Genomic DNA, 23675 nt, shown 5'->3' on the forward strand with positions numbered 1-23675 from the left:
CTTCATGAATATTCTCTGAAGAGAAGGACTGAAGAGAGGAGGAAAAAACCCAAAAAGGCAGGATTGACCTGTATCAATACACCTGAGGTCAGGTGACTTTATACCTTGAGATATTTTGTAACATTTTGTAGTGAAAGGAGCAAATGGGAGCGTGTGTAGGTTGTTTTGGGTTTTTTTTTTGGTTGGTTGTTTTGGTGGAGTATATCAAAAGCCAAAAATGTGCCAACTACAAGAGTGATGCAGATACAACAAAGCCATTAACTTAAGTCAAACATGCCAACAAAAGTAGACAACAATTTGTTTACTACTTATTCAGTTGGAATACTGTTACCCTCCATACAACTCACTTGAGGACCTGGAGAAATGGAGGCAGATTGGTGTTTTGAGTGGCGCTTCAAGAGTACTTAAAACTCTTACAAAATAGGGTTAGGTGGAACTTTAAGTCAGCTTTTCTGTTCCTCTAGTTCAAAAGCAGGATTAGTCAGGCCTGAACTATTTCAGAGATATCTTAAAGTCTTCAAACCTTGCTAGAAAGGAAAATTTCACAGCTCTCCTAAGTTACTGGTTTCAGTCCTTGGCTTTTTCGCGACATCTTACCTGAAACTTCTTAGCTTCAGATTAAGGCTGCCACTTTCTGTCTTACTCTTAGTGGGAAGGAGAAGAATATATTCTTTCAGTTTTGCAGGGATCTTTAAATATTGAAAGATTGCATCCTCTTCATTTCCTTTTCCTTTTTTGGGTTTTCAGATGGCTGTTTGCTGCAGTAAAACAGCAAATGTTTGCATGTTTTAACTTTGTGTGATGTTGTTATGAATTTGATAAACTGTCTACTAGAAGTTAAAATCTCTCATATTTCTTTACAAGATCTAGATCCTGAAGAGTGGGATAGATGAGGGATGGTAGAAGGTTATGAGCGAAGAGACTGAAATGAGCTGTATGTAAAGGGGGGGTGGGAGGGCGTCTGTAATACCTGACCTGCTGTTGCTGTTCTAAAATTTAGTCTGAGCTTTAAAGTTTTTGACTAAAATCTACTATATGGTACTTTAGTATTGAGGGATCAGGATGGTTAGTCTTTTTTTAAAAAAATATCTGATGTTTACATGGTTAAGTCTACTTCAGAAGATTAGTTTAGAGTTAGTTACTGTTCCTTCTCTGAAAAAGATAATAATTTATTTTAAATTTGTGTTCAGAAGTCAAAATTTTAGTAGCTACATCTAAGCTGTGGGATCAGGGGATCTTTCCCCAGTTCCTGGGTGTAGATATGCACCCTATTTATGTTCTCTCTGTATGCCAAGACATGTTTGGCTTCTATTGAAATAAATAAAGCCAGTGGATCTTGGCCATACGGAAGAAAGGGAGCAAAGATACGCCCCAGTGGTCTCTTGAGGTAGATAATCAGGACACCAGGACTGTGGCGTGCATACTGAAGCACAATTTTTGTGCAGTTTTTTGAAGCTAGGGTTAGTAAAATTCTGTTTAAGTCTTGTCCGCACAAAACCTTTCCTCCCTAGTTCAGCACTTTTTCTCTGAGCGCGGCTTTATGGGTAGCAGTGAGGCCGGGGTCATGCTTTTGTGCAGTAGCAGCTAGAGTTTTAACCGCTGCCTCACCTGCACTTTACCTGAGCAGTCTTGAACAGCATGGAAGTTAAAATGCTGGTGGCTAGTCCACCTATTATTGATGGGACTAAAGTAAAAGATTTTAAAGGAAATTAAAGCCTAGTGAACTAAGAGCTGTAAATGCATGAGGCTGAAACTGATGTTCTTCTGGTAAGACTAAGTTGTCTTAAAGAAATGCTTTTCTGCAAGCTCACCTTTCCTGCCCCCAAAACAAAGTACCTCCCCAACAACTTAGTTACTCTCTCCTTAACTGGTGAAGTGCAGAGTTAGTCAAAGCATTACGAAGCTATTGGCACACTTTGTTATGTTTTGACTTGACTCGGTATGATACTGAAGTGCTAGTGGGAAAGGATACTGAAATCTTTATAGCACCTAAAATTTCTATCGTGTAATTTTATATTAACCTTGGTTAAAGTTAGTCAGCGTATTACTTTGTCAGAATCAGATCTAAGTTGTGATGCTAAATTTGTTCATTGTTAGGACAAGCTGTGATTTAAAAAATTGCAGAATGTCACTTTAAGAAATCTTGATGACCTGTCTGGACTTTTTGTAGTGAGTCCTATTCATTGAACTGAAATGCTCTACAGGGCAAATGTATCAAGTTTTAAAATGTTGAAATACTTGTTATAAATAATTTGTCTCGTACTTATAATAGCCAGAAGTGCCAATTTTTTGCTAGTACTTTCGGCATCAAAGAATCTTTATTACTAATTTTTTGCTATTGAAAATTATGTTTACTTACAAGAACTATAAGCAGTGATGATGCCTTCAGAACATTATGGTACAAAAGCAGTAAATATATGCTGTTGCTCAATGAAAAATTTGTTGGCCTAAGGCATAAGATCCTGTTTTATATGATCTGGGATGTTTTAGAATAATGTTTTTTACTGGCTCTAAAAAGCACGTTGCATTGGGTAAAAAGCTTGGCCTGGAGGACTGTAGTGTTTTGTGTTAAGGTGTTCAACTAACAGTGCCTCCTACGGAGATAAAAACCTGTGCACTTGAGAAGGAACTGGATATGTGTTTTGGGGTTCTTTTTATTTGATTAGATGAGTGACTTGTTTAGGTTTTTTGTTTCTTTTTATCGATAACAATTTTCTTCTTATTTTTAAAGAGCTGCTAGGTAGATGAATCAGTATTTAAACTGGATGTAAACAAGTTTAGTTTGAAATTTATGTGAAAATTTGTAATTACAACATCTGGTATACTTCTTTTTTAGTTGAGAAAATAGCTTTGGTTTCCTGACTATTCCCTGCTAAGCAGAAACTGAAAGCAAACAACTTTAGTTGCCCTTAAAATTTAGTTTAACACTACTTTGAGTATACAGATGTCATTTGGCTTGGATCACATAAGAATTTTGTGTTCCTAGCAAAAATGTTAGTTTTCAATATACAGTGCCTTTCACTTGATTCAAAATGATTTTCCAATTAAATCTGCAAATACTGAAATGTTTTTAAAAGCTTGAAATATTTATGTTTTAAAACTCTAGATAAATGTTAGGAAACTTTGTAGTACAAAGGAAGAAATTTTGAATGAAAATAAGCCCAAATGTGATAATGCCTTAGGAATAAAACTGAAATAATCTCAGCTTTATAGTAATATTTGAACAAATCATGACTTGCGCAGATATACTACATAAAGTACATTCAAAGATGGAGAAGGCTATCTTGAGGAAAGGTGTGAGTGTCTGTGGATTAAGAGTTTGGCACTGTATTTTATCTTTCATGGTTAAACTTTTCAACTAGTGCACTGAAAACTGTTTGAAAAAGACAGGAATATAAGACTGTACTGTGAAAACTGTCAAAATATATTAATTATTTATCAGAATTAATTATTTTAAAATGTGTTAGTAATGGGCTAGCAAGTTGATTCTTTATTCCCCAAGGTTAAGGAAAAAAGAAACTGAGACTGTAAATCTCATTTTGGCAGACTGAAAATGTTTTTTGATAGTCCTGCATCTTAGTGTGAACATGCAGGGCAAGTACTGTCAGCTTTTTTTAATTATGGGACAAACTTTGACTCTGAAATTTTGAATGTATCTGATTCATGAAGGTACACAGAACTGTGCCTTTTGTAAATGTTTATTTAAACAGGTGGTTTGACTAGTTTACCTTATTGAATGGTGTTATGTAGCAGAGCTTAACAGAACTCAGTTATCACTTGTGTGGAAAAGAATTGAATTGTCATGTTACTGTGTAATTGACTTGCTTAAAAATGAACAATAAATTTAATAAAATAAAGTCATTGTCTTGTTTTTTATCTTAGTGTTCTGTTTAAACATGAATGGAATATTTGAGTAGCTTTGAAGATTCCGATTTATTAAATAAATTAATTTTTGGTAATATAGTTTTAGTTACATTAGTGTCAGTTCTGATGTCTTTTAACTTGAAGGTTTTCCCTTGTTCTGATTCCATTAATACAGGTGGCAAAATGTTGTTACCTATGAGTTCTCTCAAGGTTTTGATTAATGTTTTAAAGTTTAAGGTGAACCTGGTTATCTTTTAAAAATACTAAATGATGTTATTATCATGTTATTAGCTTTGACTAGTTTCACCTTACGGGAGTCAGTATTTTCTTAGATTTTTACCAGATGGACGTAGAGGCAGGCAGTGAAGTGAGGAATTTTGATGAGGTAAAGTTTGGGATCTTAATGGGATTGGTTAAAAGCAATGATGTTCACATTATCAAATACTTGAATAAATAAATAAAGGACCTCTTTACTATGAAAGAGTAAGGCAAGTTTGTTCTCATTTTTTTTATACCAGGGCCACAGCCATCTCTGGGAGTTAGTTTTGGAACGCCATTCGGCTCAGGTATTGGCACTGGCTTGCAATCAAGTGGCTTAGGTTCTTCAAGCCTTGGAGGTACACTTTAACTTTTCTAATCTTTCATTGAATCATTATACCGCACATCTGAATCTCTTGCAAACCTTTGACTCCACTAAGAGGATGATCTGTTTCAGGGGAAGACCTTATAATTTGGCAGTCTGCGCTTTCCAAAATACTTCATGCCTTGCAGGGGGAGTTGCTAAGGCTAATACTCGGGCTAATAAGCCATTGTATTGAAAACCCAGGTTGAATAGGATGAGGTAATCATGTAGAAGTTCTGTTCTTAAAGCTAGGGAAGTACATCACGTGCATCCTTTTGTAACTACAACTTGACTTAAAATTAAGTGTATAAAAATTAGGCACTGGAGACATTGGATCATGCTGTAGCTAATCCATGGAAGGTTTTCACCTCTGTGTTCAACTGGTCACTATAGGGACCCATTTCTGCTTGGATTAAGATAAGAAAAAATTACTAGAGTTCCGGGATCCTGCTTGCTGAAGCATTTGCTGTAGCTGTCACTCTGTTCCTCACTGCTGAGATAGAGGAAAAAAAAAACCAAATAAATAAAAAATCCCTCCTCAAGTTGAAAAAGCAACATTTGAAAGTGAGGGAAAAATACTTATCAAAATGTTAATAGTGCTCTTGGAGAATATATTCCAAGAGGACACATGACTGAAAGAGTAGGTGATAATAAAAAAATTGCAAAACTCATGTGGACCTTTTCATTGAAATGTAATGATTTCTCAGTAGTAGAATGACAAGTGGAATCTAAGTGATTAGTAGAATCTAATCTGTATGTAAATTTCCTGTCTGTAAGGTCATGGGTTCCTACAGTGCAAGTCAAAAGACACTAATGTCCTCTGAAGCTTTTCTATGAGATCTGCAAAGAAAATTGTTATATCCACTGAGCACAAACATAATGTGTTGTGGCTTTTGTTGTTACATCCTCTTCTCTCTGCAGCCTCAGTGTGCATCCCTACGCTCTGCCTCTTTATGAGCCAAACGTGAATCAATGTTTTCATGTATTTTAAAATAATTAAACATCACTTGGTATTGGAAAGATGATGTAACTTGAATGTTACATCAGTTTTACCATAAATAATCATCTTGAAATTATCTTTAAATCCACTAGTGTCTCTTCTCATAAGTTTTTAAGCTTTTTCAGATAAAAGAAAGTCTGTACATCTAAACAGGAAAAATAATGGAAAATGGGGGGCCAAAAGGAAAGGAATTCTGAATTACCAGGTCATTCTCACAGTATTTTAAATGGCTTAAAAAAAACAACATAAAATTATTCCTTTTCAGCTGAAGAGGTTGTAGACTAAAGATTATTTATAAATGTTCGCCAGCCTTGCCAATGTAAACTAAAGAACATTTTCTTTTAAATTGATGGACAACTGCTTCTAGTTTTGTCTTAGAGGCCTGACTTGTGGTTTTTTATTTGCTAGTTCTCGGCTTAGGAAGGCATTTGCTTGCATTTCATCCGCTCTGTATTAATTTGCAAAATTCTGTCTTTTGACAAGTTAGGAAGACTATCTGATAGAAGCAAATGTAGAAGAATAAAGGAATACATGCAAAATATCCTGCAAGTGTGCTCTTAGAAACAGATTAGCAGAATGAATACTTTAGATTTTTTTTTTAATCTTAGGGGTTATTTTTTTTTTGAACAGGAGAATTTTTAATGTATACTCTTGAGACATCATTTTAATTGGGGAAATGTGCTCTCTTTCCGTGATAGAATATTATCTGAATTTTGTCAGTGATAAACATAGAGGCTTTTGCATTTATGTATACGTGTAGCGTATAGAACCTATGCTTCATTAAATATTTACCAACACCTTGCCTGACCGTTGGTAATTCATTTCAAACCAGACAGGATGAAACAGTGTATCACTTAAATAAACAATCTTGAAATATTTGTATTATGAAATTATGAATGTCAATTACAAAATTAACAGAATTAGTTTAATTACAGCTATATGTTTGTGGCTGCTCTTTGTACAATGATTTTTCTCAGTAAGTGTTGTGAAATTGTGTTTCTATTCTAGGTATTTAGCCTATTTTGTGATTTCCTAGATAAAGCTGATCCCAAATAACCTGGGGGGGAAATGACTCTAAAATAAGCCAAATGTAAACTCAAGAAAATGTTTACTCTGTTTTAAGCGTAGGGAATTTTTCTTTTAGAGTTGTGGATGAAGACTGCGGCTTTGTGTTATAGAAGTCATATAACTTGTGCCTGAATTTTCTTAGCTTTGGCCCGTTTGGTTACCATTTTCTTGCCAATTTAACAGGAATTCAATAGCAATTTTGTAAACTCTGATAGTTTACTTCACCTTTTTTTTTATAGCTTTTCTTTTACTCAGCTTTGTCTTTTGAAGGAAGTATTTTTCTCCAGTGCTTTCTTGTTTGCGCTGTTTTCTTAACACAATGTTGTGCTCAGAGTAAAAATACTCTGGAGGCAATAATCTTATGAATATTTATTAACCAAATAATGCTTAGAACTATGTTTGGTTTTAGAATTCTTGTCCAAAACCTGTATGTCTTTATTTGCTGTGTCTGTAATTTTTGTTGTTGTTGTATGTCTTTGCTATTATTTTACCAGGATTTGGAAGTAGCTCTGCCTTTGGAAGTAGTGCCACAGGAGCATCATCATTTGGGTTTGGAACTACAAGTAAACCATCAGGAAGTCTAAGTGCAGGTTGGTTTGTTTCTCTTGAATTCAAGTTTATGTTAAAGCAAAAGTGTTACAATCAAACTGCTGCACTCAGTCTAAGAAAGCTGCTGAGACAAATGTGCTTAAAGTTGCTTGTGTATCTAACCATTGAAGTAATTATTTACTCACTAAATACACATTTTCAGAGAAGTTTTTAGGTTCTGTTAAAGGTCCCCTAGGTAAACATAATTGAGTGAGCATTAATGTTTTCCATTTGATGGTGTCCATCTAATTAGGAGTGGAAGCAGGAAATTGGATGCATCAGACTGGATCAGATGTAATCTCAGGCACAGAAATGCAGTTACTACTTGATTGCATAGGCTACACAGTTACTGAGCTATTGAAATTAGTGTATAAATTTGTGACAGATATACCAGTAATTTGACTTCCTGTGTTTACAAGTAAAGTTACAGTTATTTTTTAGAAGCCCAGAAGGTTTCCTGAAAACTGTTTATCTGCTTATCCTTTCTATTTGAATAGTAAGTTATAGGTATTGTATCTCTGTATATATCCATAATTTGTTGTAACTACCTTGAAGGCATTTCTGTGGCAATTGAACTACTCAGTACTCATTTCACTTTTTTGGTTTATTTTGTTGGTGGTGAGAAAATAAAAATATGGATGCAATTGCTCCTTAACTCAGATGTCGTCTGAAATCTTAGTCACTTCTGTAGATTGCATCTCTATTTACTTTTTAAATAGGAATTTGTTTTTGAGGCAGATATCTTACTGTAGTCAGTCTTACAGTCTTTTTTCAATGACAGATTGAAGGAGTATTGTGTCTCCTGGGATTGGCTTTTGGTAGCATGTTTGGGGTTTTTGTTTTGTTTTGGTTTTTTTTAAAGCCAAATGTTTTTTTAAACTGCTATTAATACAAACATAGCCGGGGGGGCTGGTGTTTATTAGTAAGTGCTCAGTACATTAGCTTGGACCAGCATCTTGTTAGTTGCCATGCTTTTCATTTTGTTTTGTTTTTTCTTTGGTTAGTGATGAGTTATGCTCTCAAATCAGGGTTGTAAAGTACCTTACGCTTTGTATGGTAAAGTGGAAATAGTTCACTAATCTGGCTGTGTAACATTCATGACTGTGTAACACCCTAGAAAATTCTTGACAGAACATCTCTGATTTTGCAATATGCAGTGTCTAAGCATCAACCTTCTGTTGCTTAGTTTTTAATATCAGAAATAAATGGAAAACTTACGCTGCTTACGTTTTTATCTTAGTTTATTTTTCCTGAGCCTCTGTCAAATTACCTAGTGTTAATACTTATATAAGTAGTATTGCAGCATTTCAAGCTGCTAAGTTACAAAATACATAATTTTTAGTATATCAAAAAATATAATTAGAAAACTGGTTGTATGGGTCAGTTGTCCACCACTAGTGAGGTATCAAACCAAAATAAACAGCCAGTCTGTCTTAGCTATGTTGGTAGGGTGCAGAGGCAATTTAGATGTCGTTTTGCAGTATTGCTCGAACCAGGCTTTGTCGTGGTGGCAGTGCCCCTGATCTCTCTTCAGCAGTGAGGGACTTGGACCCAATAAAATGAAGACTGTTTTCAGTTACATCAAGAGTCTCAGCTACAGAAGGTGGTAGCCAGAAATATAAAAGTTTAAATGTAATTGCTGTCATTTTGTGCTTATAAAGTGGTCATGAAATCCTGATCTAGCCTGGGATTATGGAATAGAAACCTCCATAAAAATTTGGTAGCCCAGAATCCTATGCCATATAGCTTCTGGATTGCGTATGACCTTTAGTTTAATTTTATGGAGGGTGTATAAATGTGTTTGAATAATGCCTGAGGCTAGCAAGGTCTTTTTTTTTTTTTTCTTTTTTTTTAATTTTAATGTGTCCTGATTCTTAGATTATTTTTTCAGGATCCTGTAAATGTTTTCTGATGTATATTGCTGTATGATAGTTGCATCTTGTTTCTGAATCTTTTTCTTTTAAAAAAGCTAGGAAAATGGGGTGAATATGGGTTATAGGATATACTGTTGTTACTGCTTGTGTTTAGATGTGAGCGCTTAGTTAGTTTCCCAAACTGATGTTTGGTAAGTGTTCCATCACCCTGCCCTTCCAGGCTGCTTAGATAATGCCCCAACTCTCCTCCACATGTTTTCCGTCAGTTTGTTCTTATTTTACAATGAAAACTATATATTCCCAAATTGCCTCTGTCAAAAGTTAGGAGTTAGATGTAATTGCTTTAAAAGATTTGAAAATGTTTCTGGTAGTATTACTGCTCTTCTCAATTTCAGCTTGTATGTTTGAAGAGAAAATTCTGAGTCCTCTGAAAGTACTTAAGCATTTCCTAGTAGTAAATTTGGCTTAGTCCAGGAGCAGTCATTGTGTCCACCGTGTCAGTAAATGAAAAGTAGAGCAGCTGCAGTCTTTTCTCAGTTCCTTTAGTGCAAATTGCGAGATGAAACAAGTGTCTCGGGCTTCCCTCTGAAACACACGCAGACAGTGTGGAAAACGGACTCCAAATCAAGTCCCACTTAATTCCTACTATTATTCATTTGATTGCAACTGAAAAGGCTGATGAGTGGGATGTTGTAAAGAGCATGAAGACTCCCAAAGTGACGGGAAAAAGGAAAAAAATCACTACTGAATCTATAGATACAACGTTAAGGGGGGTGGGGTGGTGGATGGTGTACACACACACTAATTTTGTGAAAACTTAAGATGTTAAATATGCTTTGAAGAGCTGAGTTGAGAATTTGTGATGGAGACTTATTTTTATTGAAGAATAGAAGCCCAAGTACACATGATAAGAGATAATCAAGTGATGGTTATCAAGATCATGGCTGGACATGCTCATACTGCTGAAAAATGGACCTGAATATAATCCATGTGTAACTATGAGCAGCTCTTGGATACAGAGGTTATAGTAAAACAGTCAAAGCTGTGCTGGAAATCCTTTTTGTTCTAGAACATCTATTGTGGTATGGGGGATGAGAGCAGAAATAGATTGCCTTTGAGAGCTGCTGAACTGCTCTTTATCCCTGTAGCGTTCAAATTAAAAAAAAAAAAAATACTGTTATGGGGACGTGTGTACCTCATTTTTGACTTAGCTATCTAAAGGCCTAACTGAAGCAGAGAAGCAAAAGCCCAATGAATAAAGTGTACTCTGAAGTCCTTCAGGGAGATGCTAATTCTATGCCCTCAAAGGGCAGGTTGTCATTTACTTTCTGAAAATAATTGTTTACACATAAGTAATACTAATTTCAACAAAGAAATCATTGATCACATTGTTGCTGCGTCTCAAGACTTTGTGACTCTTCCCTCTAGAACTGAGCCACTCCGTGACTAATTCTCTTTCCTTGCAGCTGGAATAAGACTGAATGTATACCTTGTTCAAGAATTTTTTGATTACATTTGAGTAATACATTTACAATAATACTCAAAATACATTTGAGTATTCTGGTTTAGGGTTTGGTTTACTTTTAAGGAAAGAACTTCATACCATGACCATTTTGTGCTGCCATGATGGCACAGAGCCATTTAGGTGAACTTCCCTTCTGCCTTTCTACACTTTTGTGGCTGCCCTAAATGGCACTTCTAGCGTAACAGCTATTACTTTCCAAGTTTTATCTAAATTAACAGGCATGTTCTTAGTCTGCCATCACACAGTTCATGCATCTCTTTCTTATTCTAACATTACTCAAATAATGCTAAGGCTGCCTTCCCTGCATGCTTCAAAATAATCCGTGCATCTAGAAGCAGTTAGGTGGAGGTAACTCATGAACACTTTACCCTTGCCTACTGAACTCCTGACACTATAGATCCCATACAGCTTTATTACAAATGGCGCTCATGATGTTTTCTCTAGGAGGCAATGCTTACCTGTTATCTCAGATACACACTTGAAGTAAAAAGGTAACTTACCAAGAACAGTTCTAGTTATTGAAGATTTTTTTTCATTCATGAGACTCCTTGAGGAAGACCAAATAATACATTCTTCTAAAAATCTTACTTGGCATTCAGAGTTAGGATGCACACTCATTACATTGACAATGAGTTCTGCATGGACAACTACCTGTTGAAGGACTGCAGTTACTGGAATGTAGGTAATGGGGGATTTTCTTGTCAAGATGATGCGGTGTGTAACCCAGGTCCAGACATTGCAGGAGGAAGAGTTTCACATTATGTTTTGAAGTAGTTCTTGATGCAAAGCATCAGTAACAAGTGAGAGAATAGAAGACATCAGGCTTGCGAGAGCCCCTTTGGGATTCTGATGAGACGACCAGTTGGGTTTCTATTTCTGTGCTTTAAAAATATTTAGGCATTGAATTGAAGATACTGATGTGACCAAAGGGTTGCTTTATCTGTCTGCTGAAGAACTAACAAAACTGTTAAGTAGTGCTTATTGAGAAAATACCCCTTTTTGCTCATGAACCAGTCCCATATTTTCTTAATATTTTAATTGTTTACAGGTTTCTGTGTGCAACTTGTCTATGAAACCATTTGTTAAAATCTTAGCTTGCTCATGTCATACTTGTTATCTTGTATGATTGGTTACCTTATTTGGTTTCTTCAGAGAACAAAAAGCACAGTTATGAAGTTCCGCTTCTTCGTAACTAATATTAGAGAAATTTCTAGCGTTCTTTAATAATTTCAGTTATGATCCGAGTTGGTTGTGCATAACTGATATAAATTCACAAAAGAGAGTAAAATGAGTTGGTGTTACTGTTGCTGAAAACTGTAGGCAGATTTTCTTCAACTGGCCTTGTTTTACAGCTGAACTAGATGTTCCGTTTACTTTTCTAGAAGAGGGTGGAGCAGTTAAAATAGCACAGTTCACCCACCTAGTCATTCGGTTTTTCCAAAGCTTTGTTTTCAGTGCTGCTTCTTGGTTTAAGTCATAAAGGGTGTTTTTAAGTACCAAGAATTTGGCAAGGTTTTTGATCCTTATCTGCCTCTCATTTGAGGTGTGGTCTGTGCCACCTGTGTTACGACGGCAGGCGGAGATAGCCTAGTCAGTGGGCACAAGGCTGGGACCTCCGACTCCAGCTTTGCCACTTACCTGCTGCGAGTGGAGCGAGCGGGCCATGGTCCACGTGTACTTCTGCCTGCCCTCCCACCCTATGTACGCGTGGCGTGTTTAGACTGAGAACTTGAGGAGTTACGGCTCTTCTATTGTACGATTTCAGTGGGACTTTAGGGTGTTGCTGTTGTATGGATAATGGTATCATAGACTTGTGATTTAGGATATGTAAACAGTCACAGAGGCAGACTGTTAGTGCTGTAATATCCAAGTTGTCGTAGCAAGTCCAAGTGTGTTAGTGGTGTGGCATGCTGTTGCAGACCCACGTTAGTATAAAGCATTGCAAATATTGGTGGTGAAGTGGCTGGTGTTCATAACTCCAAGGAGAACAAACCTGCAATCCTGATATAACTTCTGTTTTAAAATATTTTTCCTTCCCTCATAAGGCTTTGGCAGCTCGACTACATCTGGGTTTAACTTCAGCAATCCTGGCATCACAGCATCAGCTGGCCTAACGTTTGGGGTGTCTAATCCTGCATCTGCAGGCTTTGGGACAGGAGGGCAACTTCTTCAGCTGAAGAAACCTCCAGCTGGAAACAAGCGAGGGAAAAGATAGGCACCCCTTTAAGGGAAGTGGAAGTGAATCAACTTTGTTCATCTGAAAAGTCTATTTTTCTAGATTGATGTGTTAATTAAATTGCATCCCAGGACATTTATAAAAATTTTGCTACTTTTCCCTAGTCTGAAATACAAAATTAAATCATACTGAACAGCTATTTTCTTGTGAATAGAAACCCGTTTATGTACTTTTATTTTTGGCCCTAGTTTTAGAAATGTTCTATACTGCATTATTATTAAAGAATCTTGTAAAACCATCTATTTAACCTAATGTTAGTAGCAGAATATTTTTTGTTAATAAGCTTTATACCATATGATATATGCATATTTGTTTTTTTGTACAGATAAAATATATTCTAGTACAAATACTAGAGTTCATATCTTCTGTTCCTGGATATGGCCTTTAAATCTACTTCAGGGTGTTTTTGTGTATATGGATGTAAATATATACAGTACAGTGCACACATCTGTGTGTATGTATGTGTATATATATGTATAAAATACAGATGTGCAAACCTTGCCCCGTAGACAGGTGTCCTTTTCTTGTGTGTTCTGTTTCTCCCTGTTGCCCCGTGGTCCGCTGTGTTGATGTTCCTAGGAGCTTCAAATAGTGGGTCACGGGCTATGTCATCATTGGTTCTTGTGTTTTGTTGTTGAAGACCAGCAGAAATACAATGTTTACTATTTCATAAAGTTTGGTAAACAGTGGTTAGTAGCTGAATTTTTTTTAACTTTTTCTTCACCCATTTAGCAGCCAACTCTAAAGAAGAATCAGAGGTTTTGACACAGACGTTTCATAGGTAATGTTCCCAAGCTGTTTGGTCTTGTTAGTTCTCCTGAAGTGGGTGTTGCAGGACTTCAGCTGAAAGCTCAGGATGCCACAAGGTCTGTGTGCAAGCAGAGGGCTGTTGGGCTGGATGAGCTTTTCCCTGCAATTGGAGGAGACAGGGTATGCTATTCTAATGAAAACCCGAATTAGCTGTAACAAAATGGAGTTGATTCACTAGTTTCTCATCAGCACTGCTAGCATTGATTTAAAAGCAGTTGTGTTATCTGCTTTCAATACGAGATATAGTACAATAAGTTGCTGCTAAAGAATGGAGGAGAGAAATGATGTAATTTGAAGGTTAAAGCTATTGCAACAGTAGTTTATGAATCTTGCATATTGCAACATCGTAGCTTGTTGTGCTGCATCTCCAGTTTGGTGCGCTCTAGAAATAGCTGGGAAGACATCTTACAGAGGAAGGAACAGATCAATTGAATCTTTGCAAATAAAGATACAGCTTGAAGCGTGAACATGGAACTTTGGAGCCGAGTTGCTTTTTAATATAGAAGGTGTTTTGTATATAACACGCATCAAATGAATATTCACAATCATTTTCACAAAAGCACCTTTTTTTCTACAACAGTTACAGTGCATAAGAATTTTCTAGTACCAGGTCATTTTGTTTTCTATTGTTAAAGTGTTATTACCATTTTGTATGTTTTGGAAATGATGTCTGTGTTCAGCAGTGATTGCTCTTTGACAAATGTTTGGTTTGTCACTTGATCTGATAAGGGAAACTGAGCACAGAATTCTCCACTTTTGTACTTGTATGTTATTGCACCTTTGTGAGCAGTCTCTTAGGAAGGGATATAATGTGGGGTTTTTTATGTCTCGGAAAAGTACGGCTTACAGTTCATTTTGATTTCAACCTTTTTTCAAACTTTTGGGCTGCAGTCAAAACTGTAATGTTTGTATTTTTTTTTATTGCTTTTTTTAATAGTTAATATGTTAAACCACTGGACTCTCTTGTAATGTATTAATTTGTGAAATTAATTCTAAATGTGTACTGTTTGTCCATATGTGCAACTTACCATTGTGCAAACAATAAAACAATAATGCTGTGATCCTTGTAATACATATTTGCCTATTTGAAAGATCATTTCCTGCTGTTCTCCTATGCTGTAGGAGAAACAAAAATGTCATCAGCTAATATGTGGAATTGTTCTTGCTAGGATTTATGTAGTGCAAAATTGTTCCTGCTGCAGTTAGGGCCTTGATCTCTGGTTTGACACTGGGGGGTGAAGGGAGGTGTTGGACTGTTGGTTTGTCTGCAGTCTCTTCACGGTGCGCGCTGTAAACCTGGATCGCGCTGTGATGGCACACAGCACTAGGTCTGGCGGTGTAACCTCGAAAGCAGTCTGAGCCCCCTGGGTACCTGTGTTCTGTTCCATTTCGCATTAAGGCAACAATTATGTCCATAATTTAGCCTAAGTGAAAAAGTGATTCTGTAACAGAATAATCACAGGCTGGAGTACAAACTAAAGTCAAAGTGGGATTTGAAATATTTATATTCCCAGAATATTACTTGAGTGGTTTAATTTAGCCATGATTTTTCCCAGTTTAAAGATATGTAATGTAATTAGAGTACAAAACTAGAAAGACGTTCAAGGTGTGGCTTTTACAAGGCACATTAAGAAGCTGACCTGTACTTAAACACTGTGAAATTAAATCAAGTCTGGATTATTTGCTCTGTAAAGAAAGAAAAATACGTTCTGGAGGAAGGTTGAAGTCACGTGAAGAGAATCACATCCTTCATTAGTTTACACCTTGTTGTACAGCTGTGGTGTAAATTTATTTATGACACCTCTTTCTTTTACCAGAAGTCACTTGTTTTTTTCCCCACTGCGCTCACTACAACAAACGTAGCGGGAGGTAGGATGGAGTTACGCCTTAGATTGCTTGCTTCACGAACCTCTTCCAGTTCCAGCATCTGAAAACTTTCTTTACGCTCACGTTTGTCTCTGTTCCTGACAAGCTGGCTAGCGTGTACTACCAGGCTTATGTACTGCCCTCTTGCAGATTGGGAGGGAGGAGGCTGAAATAAGGTGGGAGTGGATGGAATTTGTGCATCTTCCTCACTGTGGACATCTGAAATCCAAATTCAGCTGTACCCCCTCTGTCTACATTTTCATAACAACTGCATTTTGAATGTCAATTGCTTTTATAGCATTATTTTTTAAAATGAAAATAAAGTTCAGGAATACAGGTTTAGTGGACTTTTTTTTCCCTCTGACATCAGTGGTAATTCTTTTGTTTTTTCCTGTTCTCTACTCATGTTAATTGTAGAGATAATCTAGTCGGGCACGTCAGCTCTTACCTGTTACTGGTTGTAATACCTGGAGTGTCTCGGCAGAAGATAGGAAAAAGCACCTTGTACATCCTCAGTGGACAAAGTGTATAGAAAAATCCATCTATAGTGTTGAGCATAAATGCCTTATGCTCTGTGAAAGTTTGTTTCCCTAAAACTCTTGTTCTGTTCAGGTTTGTAAGAACAAAGAACTGGCTACGCACAAAGATTTCCAGCAATCAGTTAAGCGGGTTTTGGACTAATTTCTGGGATTGTGCTGTCAGGCTGTTTACCTCTTCTCTTTCACTGAGTCCCTTTTGACCCTGTGGCTAGTATCTCCAGACACTGACGGACGGTTAACGTACCACAGTGGTAGATTTGTGCCACTCCTCATGAAAACCAGCAGCTGGGCTTAGGGAGGGGAGCGCCACGGGGCTGCCCTGGGAGGCAGGGGTTGCCCGCTGCGATCGTGCCTGAGGACCGGGCGGCTGCCGGCAGGGAGGACCGAGGCCGTGAGGGGCGAGGAGGGCATGTAGAGCACAAGGCTTCCTGCTGGGAACGGGACAGCTCGCTTCAGTTCTGTCTGGGATGGTCTCTTCTGAGCTCAATGTGGAGTATCTATGTGCTGGTATTTTTGTACTCCCAGATCAACTGAACTTGTAGTACAGTTTTTGTGTTGCTTGAATGTTGTGTTTAGTAGGTAGAAACAGATGATCGTAGCAGTTTAATTTTCTACCTGGGTGACATCTTTTACTCATGGGGGGGAAAAAAATACAATTTAACTCTGTAACCAAAGGAATAAAATAAAATTAAGGGATTCCCATGAGGATTCCAATAGCTCTGTTGCTGCTTTCGCCAGGTGGCCAGAGGCTGCCGGTGGCAGATGCCACTGCGCAGCCCTTGCAGGCGTAGCTGTCACAATATGTCACCTTTTATTGCCAGGTCTGTCACATGTTCTTACACTTTTTTTTTTTAAGGTAGTAGGATTTTGCAAAACTTCACCAATATTTGAACAATCCTTCTGACCCATTTGACTCCTGTTGCTATGAGGTTTATCACTTAATGCTTTTTTACTCGGCCTCAGGAATTTAATCTTTATAGGCCATCGCTGCAGTTGAAGCACCGCAGTGAGGAGGTGAGTATGCTGCATGTTAACTATAGCTTTAATAACTTTTCCAAAGAATGATTTGCTTTTTGTTTTCTCACCTTTTAGAAGCAAGGCACTTCTAGCTTGCCATGAATACGTTATGATTAAGTTTAGAAACTTCTGCAAACTTCTAGAAAAGCTTCTGGGTTGATTTTATTTGTGTTTGGGTATAGATCTGCCCTTACCAGGATATCGGGTCATTTCTGCTGAACGCTTGCGTGGAGAACTTGGAATACGTACTCCTGTCCTGAACAGGTCAATAGCCAAGCAGGTGAAGGTATTTTACCTCTGTTTAACATCTCACAACCTGATGGATTTCCCTCTTTTTTTTTTTTTTTTCTCCTCTTCAATGCAGGTGTCCCTCTACGGCGGGTGCTTGGGCATCAGCACAACAGCAGCTTTCTAGAACATCTTGTAACTGCTTCCAAAATCTGATTCTGATTAGAGGCTGGTATATAACCTCTCAGGCAAGAAATCCCTTGCTGGCTCTGTGTAGTTAATGTGGCACGTTGTGGTAACAGGGTATGCTTCAGAAGTGAAGATCCCAGTCACAGAAGCAAGCTAGGATGGCGAGGTTTTGATCAGATGCTGTGGTGTAGTAAAAAGGGAAACAGACTAACAAATACTCAAAATCAAGTATTCAAAAGCAAACTATTATATGAAACTTGAAATTCTGAAAAATGCCATGTATTCTTAATAAGAGAAGTGGGTAAATTTTCATGGGGAAAAAAACCTGTGACAGGCAGCTTGAGTAGACTTCCAGTTGGGTGAAACCTTGGGGAAAAAATATGCACGAACTGTACAGCTGGGTAGCTACAGCTCCTCTGTTAACTCCATGGTTAGGTACCTAAGTAGAAGCTATTCTAAACTGAAAACCATCAAAAGCTGCTGATCCTGTTAACAGTGTTAGCATTCCTTGGCTGTTTGGACCACCTTTATTTCTTTATCAGGATATGCATACAGGAATCCAGCCTTTGGGCATGAACACTTTTGCTGCTGTTCTGTCCGGGATAAGGTAAAGTACAGGAGACCATACTAAAAAAAGTTCATCTTTCAAAAAAAAAAAGGCTTGGAATGGATGGGCCCTAGTGACGGCCGCCAGGCCAGCACTGCCCCAGGCCTTGGCAGCGTGGGGACGCATCTCCCTCTCTGCCGGAGGTGGGTGGAGGGGTGATGGTGAGTGTACCTGGGGCTTACCCACGTGTGGCCTTTGCCGTTCCGTGCGGCTGTGCCTGGCGCAGCTCTCCGGTGCGTGGCCTCCTTTATCCGTGACAGCGACGCCGAAGGCCGCTACGGCCGTTCTAATTTAGCATCAGGCCGGGCAGAGTGAACCGACACAAGCGATAGCAAAAGGAACGTGCTAGCTTTAATGCCATGGGAACGAGCCTTAGCAATGCACGTCGTATCGGTTTCAAGTAGGAACCGTCTTTTTCTTCTACCTTTTATTTTGGCTGCTGACGAAGGAAACTGCTGGCTGTCTGAAGGAGCTCACGCAGCTAACGTCGCCATTGCTGACCCCCATGGTAGCAGCACAATGCTTCAACTACCAGAAGAGCTTTCAGCGAGCAGGCTGGTGTTCACGTGCCTCCGGCAGCCAAACCAGGAGCACGCCTGATCTCCGCGGAGGGCGAGACCTGCTTTGGTTGTTGGCTGAGCTGACGCAGTACAGACCACAAGGGCAAAGCTCCTACTCGATCCTCCGGTAGCAAAGGGAAGCTAATGCTGAGCTCTGCTTTGAGAGTAGAGAGGGAAGGCTTTTAACATTGTTTATGCTGGCTTCAGGCGTGGTAATGGTCTGTCAGTGCCAGTAGCAGCCTCCTGCTTGTATCAGAGAGGTGCAGAAGTAGCTGGAACCGCAGGGATGCTGTGGCAGCTCGTCCAGTTTCCCCTGCGCAGGGCAGGAGTCACTGCCCTGAAGATGCAGGTCGAATGCAAATGCCCATTAGCTTAAACTTACACTTTATTAGTAACAATATTTAGCTAGAAATGCTTTACACTTGAGAAGCGTCACCTTCCTCGTCACCTCTGCTCACGCTTTATTCCTGGTGCCGCAGCAGCCAGTGCCGCTGGTATTTGTTGCTCTGTCGTGGTGGTACCCGTGCTGTGGTGGTGGCGGGGTTTGCCGGGCTTCGGAGCTGCTGAGAAGTACTGGGGCCAAAGGGCTGCTTGGGTAAGATCGTGGGCTCAGGCAGACGGGTGGTGACAGCAATAGTAACCTTAAAAACCAGACACCGTTGCGGAGTGGTGGATGTATCGTCTGAAGTGAGCCCTGCGAATGGAGGGGGAGTTTGAAATCCAAAGCCTCGTTGCTAGGTTATATCATCTCGAAGGTAAGTCGTATTTGATCTGCACTACTGACGTCAAGTAAAATAGCAATGATGCAAGCAGATACAGTCTTTTTTACTTCTTTTGTAAGCAGTATAAAAAAAATCCCGATCTAGAAAATATTCTTGTAAATATTAGTTTTCTGCACTAAGTTGCTGCTTCTTGATCATCTGCGTTGATAATCCCTATGTAAAATTGAAAACTACAAATTAAGTTGTAGTTTAAGTCCCATTGAACCATACCGAGAGGAGAAGTACCTTGTTCTCCTCTGGAGCTCATTCGTGTCACTGTGCAGGCAGCGGTCTGGGCTACAGCTGCATAGCGATGCCGCGCTCACGATATTGTGCCTAAATCCTTGTCTTGCACTCTGGTGTTAGGAGGTCAGCAACAGTAAAAGTCTGTTTCCCTTCCTGCATTTGATGAAATGCTCATGCTGTAGGCTCTGTGCAGCATGACCTGGAGTGTGAATGTGGAAAATTCCTCTACTTCGGGGTTTTTCTTTTTTCAATTGAAATAACTTTGCAATAATGATGTCGTCTTGAACTGGCCAGTCTCATTGGGAGGGCAGGCTGTGGGAAGATGGATGTAGTCCAGAATAAGTATTTCTTCCTCTATTTTTGTCTGAGAAGGGGAAAAATGTTCAAATTCTTTCCTTTTTGCTTGTGGCTCGATTAAGCACCTCTCTCAGTCTGAAGATGTGCACATCAGCTTTGTGTCTTCTATGCTGTAATGGCGATCTGCTGTGCCTGCAGTGAGTGGGAGCTCCAAAAATCAGTGTACTGGGGCTCCTGGAGAGTCATACTGATTGCAACACAGTAGCTGGGCAATGCTAACAAACTACCTAAAGCCCCAGTCCGTGGGGCTCAGTGTGGAAACTGGGGGATGTTTTCTGGGAAATGGCCTCCTCCGTAACTCGTTGCAGTGTTGCCCCTGTGAATTTGGAGGAAGATGTCCCCCAGCACATACAGGTACCGTCACCCAGTCACCTCGCTCCCCTCAGCCTGCATCCCTTGACCCCGCTATCGCGACAGCGGTGCATTTTGGAGCCAGCCGTGCGATACTGGGGGTGTCTGCGTTGGCTGTGATAATGTGGTGCCAGCACCGATGCCTGCTGTCGCTGCTGCGTACGCCGAGGTGGCGAGCACTGATAGCGGAAGCCAAGCTCCGCGTCCTGGAGTGCTCGGTGCCGGTGCGGCCGCTGCAGATCCACAGCCCAGCCCCCGCGGAGTCTGCAAACTCCCTATCGCTTCGTTCGAGGTTATTTTTACAGTCCTTTCACTCCTTCTGTGAGATTTCTTTTTTTTTTCCTTGGGTCATCTTGTTCTAATTATTTTCCAGGAAATGAGAGCCAATAAAAGAAAGCCTTTCTGCTAGGAATACATGTGTATTTTAAAATGTAGATATTAAATATGTTCCCTAAGCAGAAATAAAAACCAGTCCGGCTTACGCAAGTAATACCACAATCGGAGGAGCAGTCTGGGCCTTTAAATCTGCTGCTGGTGTTTAAGTAATACTTACCACAGGTACAGCTACGCTAGTGTAAAAGATAGCGAATAACCAGGGCAGGAAGGGAAGGAAACCCTGCTGCCTTAAGCTCATATATTCTGGTAACCATCCTCATCTGGGTAATTCCATCAGTCTAACCTGTCCGTGAGGATGGCACTCTTGAGTACAGCCGTTGTCCGTACAAGACCCGTAGCGACGGTGTTCTACTAACGCTCCCCTTCCCACTGACTTCACACGGGGGCAGCAAGGCATCGCTTCAGCAGCGGGGAAACACGCTTCTACCTGAGAAGGGGCTTTGCCGGGACAAACGTACAAGGCGCAGGGATTTCTGACTCCAAGGTGGTTTGTTTGTAAGTTTGAAAAACCCCAAACAACAAAACAAGCGGTTTTTAAAACAACTAAACCCCTGCGTATTCAGCGTGGCTTTCAGATGGGAAGTGGTGGTGTTGTTTTACATGAGCAGGAAGAGGAATCTCCACTGATGAAGCGTTACGCTGTGACCCGTAAGTGGACAAACTGCAATAAAACCCCACGCTTGTGGTAAGCATGGCCTGGCTATTGCAGGCCGAGCGATCTGAACAATAGTACCGTGGTGATGAATCCCAGTTTTGCTCTGGGAGAAGGAGGGAGAAGGCTTCAGGTTACAAGTTTTAACTTGCAGTCCTGATTTGCAATGTTGGGGACACAACTGCAGAGCAAAAGTAGTTCCCGAATTCAGTATTTTGAGGTTTCTGATGAGGCTGCAAAACTGTTTGAATGTACTGATGTACCTACCGGTAGGTACGCTAGCTAAATGTAACAAGAAAGGCACATAAACACCTGCCTAGTGTTCAGGGCTGGGCCGCAACAAGCAGGTAATCTCTCTCATACCCAAGTGGATAACATCCATTTACTGTTGACCAGGCTACTGAGAATGAAACTGAATATCCCAAAGGGGAAGAGAAGAAAGCATCCATCCGCCATCTAAAGTTTACCTCCAGTGGGTTGAAAGGAAAAGGGGATAGGAGTTGCTGCCTGTTTCGTGTCTCTCCTGCTATCGAGGGAATGTGGCGATTTGCAGAGCATGGGTTGGAAATACGAAAGGGAAAGCAAAACATCCCTAACAGCAAGGGCCGCTCGCGCACCCGCAGAAGCTGACGGCAGCTCGGAGAGTCCCATCGCAGGGTTTTCCTTTCCGTAGCTCTAGAGAGGTTCCAGCCGAAACAGAGACACGGAGTAAGGCGACAGGTCTGCGTCCCTGCTTGATCCGTGAAATGGGCACCCATGAGGGAGGGAGAGGGGCTGTTGTTTCTTACTTGCTGTTGTTACAGCTTCCTCCAACTTGTCCTTTCTCTTCTCTCCCTGCTGTTCGACGCCGCTGGCTCAGCCAGCCCCGACGAGCGTTTGCGGTACCTCACCGCACCCGGTTCCGCAGCCCCGGCACGGGGTCTCCTTGCTTTTCCCCCTGCTGAACCGGGAGCTGCTAAGGACAAAAGACGCGCTTTTGTGTTACCCCCCTTTTCATGCCTTTCCTATTTCTGATGGCTTTTTTTTTTTTTTGAAGTAGAAGCGGTTGTGTTTGCGAGGAGCTTTAGCCACTGAGGCCTGCAAACCTAACGAAGGCAAAGCACCGTGCTCTGAAGGCACGTCAATGCTTCTGAAAAATTCTCAGCCGCAGAGGGACTGCAGTAGTAAAACAGCAAAAATGCCCTTGTTATAACAAGGAGAATGCCTCTCAGCGCAGTGACTGGGTGAATTCCCAAGGTGAGAAGGCACCGCCGGTCCGCAGTCACTTGAGCACGCGGTGGCGGTTATCCCGCAGCCGCTCTGCCCGCGAGGGCCAGCACCCCGCTCCGGCACCGGGCAGGGAGCCGGGTCGCAGCTCCGTGCCCGGGGACGCGGGTCTGCGGGTATCACTCTCGCACGGCCAGCGCAACGCCTGGACACCGCGTCCTGCAAAAGCTGTCAAGGTGCTCATCCCCTACGCTGCTGGTTTGCAGTTCAGGGCGTTAAAAATTATACAGAAAATGCACTTTCTCTGTTTCAGACAACTAGCAAAAGTAATTTTAACAAATTTTGTTTTCCCTCCTCTAAGTGAGAACATTTTGCAGGAAACACAGGACAGCATGGGACTTCTTCAACTGGCTGTGAATTAAAACGTGGTATTTGCTTTTCTGCAGTCATGCTTTTGGCTTGAGAAGGGCAAAGAACGTTTCTGCTGAGCCAAAGGCCTCACAAAACGCCATCTGGTAGTAGCAGTAAATAATCCAAGAGACTTTTAGGAAAAAAAAGAACCACAAAACAAAGCTGACGCAGGTAATAGAAATTTATAGACTACGTGATCGTTATTGAGTATCTCTGGGCTTTACAAATCCTTCCCGACTCTAATGTATGTATGATGTTTCAATTGTATCTAAAAGCTGCAAGATGCTCAGCTTGTCGGGACCCAGCGAGTTTGGTGTCCTGCAGGATCTAGGGCCTTCGTGATGGCTTTGGTTTACACTGGAACAGGCTGAGGTGGTGTTGTGAGACTGCTGGGCACGGGAAAGTGAGGGAAGAAGCTGCAGAGTAGAAAAAACTGTTGCTATAATCATGTATTTTTGCATGGTTTGTTTTTTTTGTGTGCTTTAGACTTTAAATTGTACAGATATTACCTGATCAGCTTGTAAAGACAGCTAGAAAAAAAAAATATCTTTGCCAATTAGTCTATTGCTAAATACATTCTAAAGCACTTTGCGAAGTGCCAAATGTTTTCAGTTTTAAAAAAGCATAATGAGGCGCGCTCTTATCGCTGCTTCTGTCCAGACAAGTTGAGGCCAATTCCGAGCTTGAATAGGTGAAGTACCT

The 23675-nt window shown here is 40.3% G+C and overlaps 1 protein-coding gene across 3 annotated transcripts in view; it reads left to right on the plus strand.

The window, feature by feature from the left end:
• Positions 1-17620, plus strand: part of NUP58 (nucleoporin 58) — a 41469-nt gene extending 23849 nt beyond the window's left edge. For 2 of the 3 annotated variants that reach the window (XM_075419532.1, XM_075419542.1), the window contains exons 14-16: positions 4383-4481; positions 7049-7144; positions 12587-14645. In XM_075419532.1, coding sequence (XP_075275647.1) covers positions 4383-4481; positions 7049-7144; positions 12587-12756 — 365 coding nt within the window. In that variant the 3' untranslated portion in view covers positions 12757-14645. Of the gene's footprint in view, positions 1-4382; positions 4482-7048; positions 7145-12586; positions 14646-17373 lie in introns of those variants that run through there. The other variant, XM_075419551.1, reaches the window with a different exon arrangement.
• Positions 17621-23675: the final 6055 nt, after the last annotated feature.

The sequence above is a fragment of the Opisthocomus hoazin genome, chromosome 1 (genome assembly GCF_030867145.1).
Source record: "Opisthocomus hoazin isolate bOpiHoa1 chromosome 1, bOpiHoa1.hap1, whole genome shotgun sequence".
In the NCBI taxonomy this organism is placed as follows: domain Eukaryota; kingdom Metazoa; phylum Chordata; class Aves; order Opisthocomiformes; family Opisthocomidae; genus Opisthocomus; species Opisthocomus hoazin.